Genomic DNA, 9,029 nt, shown 5'->3' on the forward strand with positions numbered 1-9,029 from the left:
GTCTCTGGGTGAGGCTTTATCCCAAAGCTGCCCCAGGAAAGAGAGGTAGGTTCATGGATGGTATGAGGACTATTTGCCAATGAGTGCCTTGGCGCTTCATCCCTTGAAAGCAGTGGCAAAGCACCCAGGATCGGCCCTCCGGCCTTTACCCTCTTCAGTCAGGCTGTACAAATGGGCTATAAATAAACTATAGGGTCCTGTCCTCCAGCCCTTGAGTAGGTCTCACTCAGAGAGAGTTGTCCGTGGGTCAGGATTACTCACCTGAGTAAGGGCTGGCACCATACCTAGCTGCCCTTGCAAGCAGCTCAGAACTTCACACAGTCTGACAGTGGCTGCTATCGCCTGTGCTTATTCTTAGCGGGCCAGCTCGAACTCGCTTTGCCCAGCAGAGGCCTGAGTTCAATTGGACTGGCCCGGGCAAAGCCAGCAGGCGTCTCCCGCAGCGCGGGGGGGGGGGGGGGGGGCTGTGGGTCACGCCGGGGCTTGCAGTTCTAGCTTAAACGTTCCTTCGTCCTTTCTGGCAAACTTCAGGATTTTAAACTCCAACGACTCGAGTCACCCAGCCCTGCACGGGCACAAAGATTTCTTACACCAACGAGGGGCAAAGCCCGGCGTACTGTACCTTGCGCGCCCCACACGCCCATTGACAGTCCCACGGGAATCTGGCATGCTCAAGTTCAGTTCTGCCACTGATTACAGTGCCTGCGGGATCGGGCCCTCAGTGGGGTAGCCACGCTCCCCTAGGCAATCCCAGAGAGTGTGTCTGGTCTTTGGCGAGCTATTTTCTTGCTGACGAGGCTGGGATTTTGTAGCTGCACTTCCAGTAACACCAACCAACAGTAACCAGCTTCATAAAATGCCGCTGTGCTGGATGATGTGTATAGAACAGACAAATACAAGCTGTCAGAGGCGCTAAGAACTCTCATTGTTCACGGCTATAAAGTAACCAGAAGCTATTTATAGTGCCGTGCTTGGAAACTTCGCTTCCCTGGCCCTCTCTCCTGCTGAAATTGGGTTATTTGTTTAAAACCAAGAACACGGTGTAGCAGGAAACATAGTTATTCAGGTTAGTAGCGGATGGCATTTATTTGTATATATTTCTGAACCATACTAATTCAATTAGTGTACAAAGGATTACAAAAAACATTTTTGCCCCATTAAACACCATCATTGTTTGAACTAAGCTGGCACTTAAAAAAAATAAAATTCTTATCTGACCTCATTTAAATAAATATAAATATAAATCTTATATAAAACTATTCACATACAAACGAACCTCCGAACGATTGTAATTTTTTAAACTCTGTACAGAAGATTCTCATGCAGTTAGACCTATTTTTCCTTTTAATTCTCTAAATTCTTCTCGACGTCAGAACTTTCAGTAAAGTCATGAAATGGGATTTTCTTAAACTGTATTGAGGTGAGGGAAGGGAGGAAAACTGCCATGCCCATAGGAAATCCAGGATCACGTTAACTTTTTCAAAAAAGAACAACATTGCTCCTTGTGTTATATAAATAGTGTTTTAGTTGAACGCTCACCACTAAAGCCTGTACATTCAAAATATCTAACCTGTGAATCGATTAAAATAAACCTTATTGGCGGACAGAGCCATCAAGAACTATTTCCTTTGTCTGTGTGTTCCTTAGCATGGTCCCAGCTCGGTCAGGTGTATGCAGTTGCAGTCACACATGCTTCCCCGTTTAGCTCAGGCTTGCAACCCTAGGGTGGAAGCAGCTAGTTCAGAGAATCGAAGGCGCCCCAGCTTGGGACCGAAGTCGGCGGGCTTGCTAGCGCTTTATAAAGGGGAGATCTCTTTGTCCTCGTTCGCAGATGATGGGGATAAAGACTCTTCGTCTTCTGACCTGGGGTAATGCCCCGGGTTGCCCGTGCACTTGCAGCCCCCGTGAGTGTTTCTCTGGGTTCCCTTGCCTTCTTTCTTGTGTTTCACCCTCCGATTCTGGAACCAGATTTTCACTTGCTTCTCGGACAGGTTCAGGTAGGTAGCGATCTCGATTCTCCTCAGGCGGGACAGGTACATGTTGGAAGAAAATTCCCTCTCTAGCTCCAAAAGCTGCGTGCTGGTGAAAGCGGTCCGCATCCTCTTGCCGTTTGGAATGTGGCTAGTATCGGATCCTCCTGGACGGGAGAGACACAAGGGCTAAGTGGAGTGAAAAGAATTCAGACTAATCTGTCCCTATCGCCCCTTTCCGAACACGTATCCCCCCCGGTTCATTTCATGTGTTACAGGAGCAGCAAGACGCAACCCCTCGGTGAGCGTCTCTCTAGGTGTGTGTGTGGACAGAGAGCCTCACACTACCTGCTCGCTAACGCCAGCCCTGGAAACCCGCCTCCTCCTTGCCTGCCACATCAGAACCGCTCCACAAACACTAGTGGAAGCAAACACACCCCTGCTCTCCCCCCCAGGAGTTCATCCCGATTCCCCCCCCCCCCCCGCGGGGAATGAACGATCCCTCCCCACTCTATCCCCACCTGTAGGGCAGTGCAGCTCCGCGCTCAGGCTTGGGCATCAGCCCTCCCTCCCTCCCTCCCTCCAAAATCCCCGCTCGCGCCCTTGCCCGCCGGCTGCGGGGCGAAGCGCACCCCAGCGAGGTGGAATGGCAGCCCCGGGCCAGTGACTCCTACCCATGCCGAGGCAATGGAATCTCCTGGGGTCGCTAACGCTGTAGGTGGTGGCGGTGCAGACAGGTGCGTGATGCGCCGGGTGGCCCAGGGCGGCTGCGGCGGCTGGTACCGAGCTCTGCTGCTGGTGGTGCTGGGCATGGCTCATCCTGGGGCAGTACGGGGCATCTCCGCCGGGAGGGAACTGGCTCTTGAGCAGGGGGATGGCCCCGCTGCCGCCCCCCCGGGACGAGTGCAAGTGCGAAGTGACACAGAGCGGGCACACGCAGAAGGTGCCGCTCTTGCGGGACGGGCAGCCGGGGCCCGACACCGACATGACCAGGGGGGAAGGCATGCTGAGGGGGATGAGGAAATCCTGTCCGTGGGGGTGCTCAGGCAGGGAAGGAGCTGGCCTCGAGGAATCTTTGATGATTAAAGAGTCGACATAGAAGGATCGGGACATTTCGAAGGGATGCTGCAGGTCAGGGCTGGCTCTCCCGGGTCTTCCTCCTTTGCCAAGGCGGGGAAGTCGCCACTGAAGCACTTGGCTGGCGAGAAGGTGCTTATGTCTGAGAGCTGAACAAAAGGATCCCTGGAGAGGGCTGGTCTTCAAGTCCCCCGCCTGGATCCCCTGCTCCGGGGTTTTATATCAACTATTTAACACGTGATTCCTGAAAGAGATGCAGATCTAAACCCCCTTGGCTTCTCCTCCAAATCCTCGGGATAGGCTGCCCGAGCTAGAACAAAACAAAGGGGGGGGGGAGACTTTCCAAAGTGTGTGTGTTTTGTTAATTTCAACATGACTTCAGTTCTCCTCCTCTCCAGATAAATTATAGGAACGGGGGAGCAACGGAGGGGGCAGCTGCCCTGTTTGTGATTCAGGCACATCCCACGTTGTACTTTCTAACACATTACCCGGTAAACAAATGCACGTCTTTGACTAGGTTTAAAAATAAACTTTAAGGGGTTCTCCCGTCACATCGTTTATACTAATAATACACCATTTCCTGAGTAGGGGGAAACCAGTGGCACGTGATGAAATAGGCAGGATGTGGTTCATTTTCTTTTAATATACTATGTAGCATCTAAGTACAATAGTTATAACTTCTGGGTGATCGTCTCTCTCACTAAGTCGAGTTACACCTAGAAACAATCCCATTTGCTTTTCCAAGAATGTAGTCGCCCTTATATTTTCCGTGAAGTACGTGACAGAGCTACTCTAGGGGTAAATGCTGTTTTTTATGAGTGAATCTTGTCAAACTGGCAATTAGTTCAAGAGATAAAGCCTTAAAATATCTGGACACTTCTCAGCCAAGACGTTGTCAAAACGGAAGACTTTCAAGTTAACTTTCATGATCATTTCAAAGCTTCAGTTCAAAATCCTAATGAAAAGAGAAAATGTCCGAGAGGGATTCTTTGATCTCCACCAAGTTTGCCGAAGCAATCAGTCAAAGTAAAATTGGATCAACAGCGAAATATGGTCGGTGACTCCTGAGCATTTCAGATTTCATTAAAGAGCCAAGGTATTTGCAGCACACTACACGATTCTCCACTTACCTGTTCTATGGGAGTTTAAAAGGGGACTTATAGTTAATAGAACTAATATTGCATTCTTGGTTAATGCAATATTAACCAAGCATCACTTAAAGATGACTATCAAATTCTACTTGACTTTGGACTCAGCAGTGACAATTGCGTTTTACAGCAGAAAACTCTGGCCCCAATAAGCCAGGCTAGCACAGAAATTTGTATCCTAATTGTGTTGAAAGGATATCATGATGGGGCGGGGGGGGGAAAATACAATGATCCTACAAGTTCCTTGGCAATGGACATGGTCAAACAGCAATCACTGTTAAAATTTATCTTAAAGTCAAAAAGCCTAAGTCGTTTTCAAAGCTTGCTCATCTGTTTGCATTTCTATCAAAGGGGTATTCCTCGCCGCTGAGTTTAGAAATGTAACGTATCTCAGCCTCAGTTAAAAGGCCCTTTCCCCTATTACCAAACAGAGAGAAGCTCAGGCTTTACTTTTCATTGCAGTCGTGCAGAGGGTGCTGCCACTAACACACGACGAGAAGTAGAAATAGATCTCAGTTCACAATCAATATCTCTCTAAGGCGTGTGAAAGAAGGGATTGTCAGTTAGTCTCCTTGAAGGCATCCAGTGAAATTCTGGCAAGCAAGGTATAATTGAGTTGTAGGGACACTCCACACTCGGGGAGCTCAGGATTTATGGATGGCAATTAAAGTTTTATGAATTGCAGCTGAGACTGGTTATTGAGCTATTTGAATGTGATTAGAATTCAATTAGAAAGTGTTTACTGGACTGTGGGCCTCTGGAGTGTAAACAGACAGCTATTCCAGAAATGTGCTAATCCAACATCTTGTGACAACAATTAGGGAGTTGCAGAGTTTAAGGCAGGTCAGCTTCAACTATTGCTAGCAAAGCACCTTTACAAACTAATCATTTACTACTTCAGAGCAACAGACAGGATCAAAGAATTAAAAAACCCGGAAGGCAAGAGATAGCAATCGAGAGTGAACAATTATTAAAGAGCGATTAACTTTAAGGAAAGTGCTCTGACGCAAAGCGCCATGTTAGTATGGTTAAAAACTATTGTGCCAAGGTTTTGATACTGATTAAAGACAAGCTAACAGATACGATTCACAGGCTACGGAGGCCTAATAATGTCTTTGGTGGCTAAAAAGTAGTAAACCAGTTATACATTATCTGAGATCAACAGAGAGCACGGATGCTTCGCAAGTTCTTTGGCATTTGGACTTTACACCATATGAATGTAGAACACACATATGATTATTATAAGAATGACCAATTAGGTGATTCTTTCCAGATCTCCCTGTGTGATATGGCTTTTACTGCAATGGACAGAGAGGTTTAGAGCCATCGGCGTTTACAAGAAGCTGCTCTGAAGGAAATAACCCGCTCTCGGAAGTGGGACAAGCTGTATCTGCTGAGATAGAGCGGATCCGGGGGGAAATGGCCTTATTTAAGGAAAGTCAGACAGAGTAAGAATCAGATCACGGTTTTAATCTGTAATTGTTATAATAAACCCAGTGCAGTGATAAGAAGAGGAAGAAAAGCGCGATGCGAAGGCGAAGATATTCCAATCCAGGCGGAATGATGGAAGGCGTGCGCCCACATCACAGCGACCTCGTTACAATTTTATTTTTCAATAATTCTGTCCGATAAAATTTCATTGTCCATTAAGTAATCCCCAAAATGAGAGCTCTTATGAGCCTATAATGAGCTCTAATTGCCACGACTAGTCGAGCCACGTGGAAGGATTTAGAAGGTATTAAGCAGTTGGGTACAGAGCACAGGCTGTTACCTAGCCATTACTTTCATAATTCAAGGAGAAAATTAGTCCTTTTAAGGGAAAATCCTTTGATTCCCTTCATTCTGCTCGGGGTGACAGAGTATAGCTTTGTCTGCCTTTAGTTCAAGACAGTGTAACAAATGAGAATGTAACGAAATTGCCCCCTTTTAAATTAGCGCAGTTCAAAAAGAACAGCAGCTCCGCTCCCCCCAGACTGAACGTGTCGGACTAGCTGCCCTCGTTTTCCCTTTCCTCCAGATGCCTCTGACACCTTTATTTACAAGAGATTCGCGGATTAAATGACAAAAGTGAAGCCTCCCCCACCCCAAAAATTCATGCTAGGGAAATAGTCTGCTTTCCTTCCCCCGGCACACTTCCCCACTCATTTCACTGGCGGATCTGGCTGTGCAAGGAAGGCGGCATCCAGACATAACTATATAAGTAAAACTGCAGAATAGCCGGTTTACAAACAGCCAGTGACCAAATTGCTCTCCAGTGAATGGGGTGTTGTGGGAAGAACAAAACACTAGTTTTGATCATTTTAATGGCAAAAGAAGCCCTTGCAAACCAAATGGAACATAATGACTCGTGCGTTATAATCACATTTATCTGCTAATCCAACGTTGGTTTCATATTAGTTTGCAAATGATCTCAAAGCAGGGTTTTGTTACGTGAACATAAGCAGAAGACAGGACTTGCCCCCAGCTCCCATTAATGAGGTCATTATAAAAGCGTGAACAAGTCTATTAATGTTTTATTGAAAGCGCATCGTTAACTTGTATCCATCCTTTTCTGAAAGTGGCATTGTGATATTGCTGTCTGTGGCACATCTTACCCAATATAGCCCGAGATTTCTCCATTATCTGTAACCAAGCAACACTTTCTGAATACCAAAAATTGAAAAGAACCGCTTAGTCTTCAAGAAAGTCCTCAATAATAGTGGAAAAGAACAAAGATCCAGGAGACAACAAAATGCCACAGGGGTGACTTTTCATGAGCAATTATCTCTCATTAATCAGAAGAACAGCTGCAATATTAATTTTCTCTCTTTCTTCCTCTCTTTTCACAGTCCTCAACATTTGAATAATCATAAATTTTGATTTCATGGATTAGCAACATAGCCAGGGACTTGAAGATACAAGCTACCTATACTCTTCCCAAACAGCTCTTATTTTAAGGCTGACAAAAAGTAAAAGGGGAAATAAAAGAGAAAAATGTTCCTTCCCCGCCCCCCAGCCTCCTTCACTCCACCATGTCTGTTTCACTTATGGAAACTAACAGGAAAATGTAGCAAGTGTCTGCAGTGGCTGAAGCGTGGGAGTTTCAACATCCTTGTTGTCCATTTAACTTCCAAACATTAAGCCAAGCGTTGTAGATCTGTCCAAAGAGACAATCTTTGGGCGTAACGCTCATTGTAGCACATCAAAAGGCCCTAGCATTATATGAACTAAGAAGTGCATTCAGCAGAAATTGTGCAGTAGGTCTCTTTTCAGGGTCTTGGGCTCTGATTGTTAACAGGATATGTAGCAGCGGTGGAAAACTAGGTTTCCCCCCAAAGATAAAGATGTAACATTAAAATGTGTCTTTTGAATTTCAAAGGATCTCATTATGGCAGAGGCTGGCAATTACAAAAATTGAAAAGATGTGTATTAGGATGAAAGGGGGAATTTCATTTCTGATTCCTCATCCTTCCACTGCCCATGGAGAACTTAGACGCTGCTTCTAGACTCTAGGAGCCTTTGGCTGCTAGAATAAAACTTGTAGCGGGGGAAACCAAACTATTTAGTTTAGTGAAACCGTGATTGTGCGGGATCAAGTTTGTCACATGATTTTCCACGTCGTTTGTTTGCTCAATACCTACCAAACCCGTTTTTCCCCCCAAAAGGCAACCAAACTTCTATTGCGTTTCCAAAAGAGAGCGCCCAGAGAATCAAAAGCAGAGTAGACTGACAAGGTGACTTTTACTTTTAAATCCAATTTTATCCGCACTTTTGCCTTCAAGAAAAAGCGAAATACAAAACGATCCACCAGTGAGTACTTTGGAGGAATTCAGACTCTTGCTTTAAGCATTCATTATTATTCAGGTTCTATAATATTCCATTATTCAGGCACCTATAATATTCCAGGCGTTTTCCAAACACAGGGAGAGACAGTCCCTGCCCCGAAGATAATGCTTAGCTAAAGAATGCGAGGGTTAGGCTGTCTGCTTGACGAAACCATTACTGGTAAGGACTTGTCTATAAAGAATCACGTTTTGGCTAAAGTATCTTTTCTCTATGAGTAATACACAGCACAATGACAAGTACCACGACGACTATGGATATAGCTTATGCTTCGACTTAACACCTAAGAAGCGAGAGATCTCAAAGCCTACGTAGGTGTCCCTCCTGCCTGTGTTTTCACTATACTGCGTTTATTTGTGCCCTCGTTACTGTTCTGATTGAAACCTATTTGTAAGTGGTGAACGCTGAGCTGTCCTCCCCAGTATTTCTCGACGTGAGCTCCCTTTAGAAAGTCGCACCAGTTAAAACAGGTTTTTTAAATGGCAGTGTCCTCCTCTGCAGCAAACTTCTTCTGCAGAGCCTGCTCTCACCTGTTTAGCTTTCGGAATCACAGGACAGGTTCCCTTCCCCTCTTCCAGCAAAATATAGTTGGATCTGAATGGCAAAGTGTAATCCTTATTTGCAACGTAGCACTGAGAGTCCGATTTGCAAACCCTTAAGAGTTTTTTTTTTGGGGAGGTGGCCACGCCAACTCCACAAAACTACAGACCACACAATCTCCCCACCCGCGAAACAAAACTTAGCAGCAATGTGAGTTGGCTCAGAGTAGGAGAGTAGGTGTTAAAAGAGTGCCTCTGGGAGTTTAATAATACAGCACGAAGACTTAGAACACCTCTCCCTGGGGAGGTTAGATTCGACCAGTGAGATCTGAGGCTATTGGTGAAGTTTGCAATATCTTTGGCCCCATCTGACTTTTGCTAACAGCACCCACAAAATGTAGCCAATTTGTTTTAACACTTAGTAATCTTTTAAAAACACAGAGAGATGGGATACATATGGGTTGAGAAAGCTG

At 45.7% G+C, this 9,029-nt stretch overlaps 1 protein-coding gene across 3 annotated transcripts; it reads right to left on the bottom strand.

Annotated features, from left to right (window-relative positions):
• Window positions 1-1,085: 1,085 nt before the first annotated feature.
• On the bottom strand, window positions 1,086-8,785 carry GSX2 (GS homeobox 2). Of its 3 annotated transcripts, none has more exons than XM_045018163.1 (3): window positions 8,548-8,785; window positions 2,645-3,196; window positions 1,086-2,137 (listed from the first exon to the last, which is right to left on the bottom strand). In XM_045018163.1, exons 2-3 carry the CDS (start codon window positions 3,081-3,083, stop codon window positions 1,797-1,799), a joined length of 780 nt encoding a protein of 259 aa, XP_044874098.1. In that variant the 5' UTR covers window positions 3,084-3,196; window positions 8,548-8,785; the 3' UTR covers window positions 1,086-1,796. The 3 variants fall into 3 exon arrangements, with proteins under 3 accessions (XP_044874098.1, XP_044874096.1, XP_044874097.1); XM_045018161.1 differs by having other exon boundaries at window positions 2,645-3,357; window positions 8,548-8,784; XM_045018162.1 differs by having other exon boundaries at window positions 2,645-3,291; window positions 8,548-8,626.
• Window positions 8,786-9,029: the final 244 nt, after the last annotated feature.

The sequence above is a fragment of the Mauremys mutica genome, chromosome 5 (assembly GCF_020497125.1).
Source record: "Mauremys mutica isolate MM-2020 ecotype Southern chromosome 5, ASM2049712v1, whole genome shotgun sequence".
Classification (NCBI taxonomy): Eukaryota; Metazoa; Chordata; order Testudines; family Geoemydidae; genus Mauremys; species Mauremys mutica.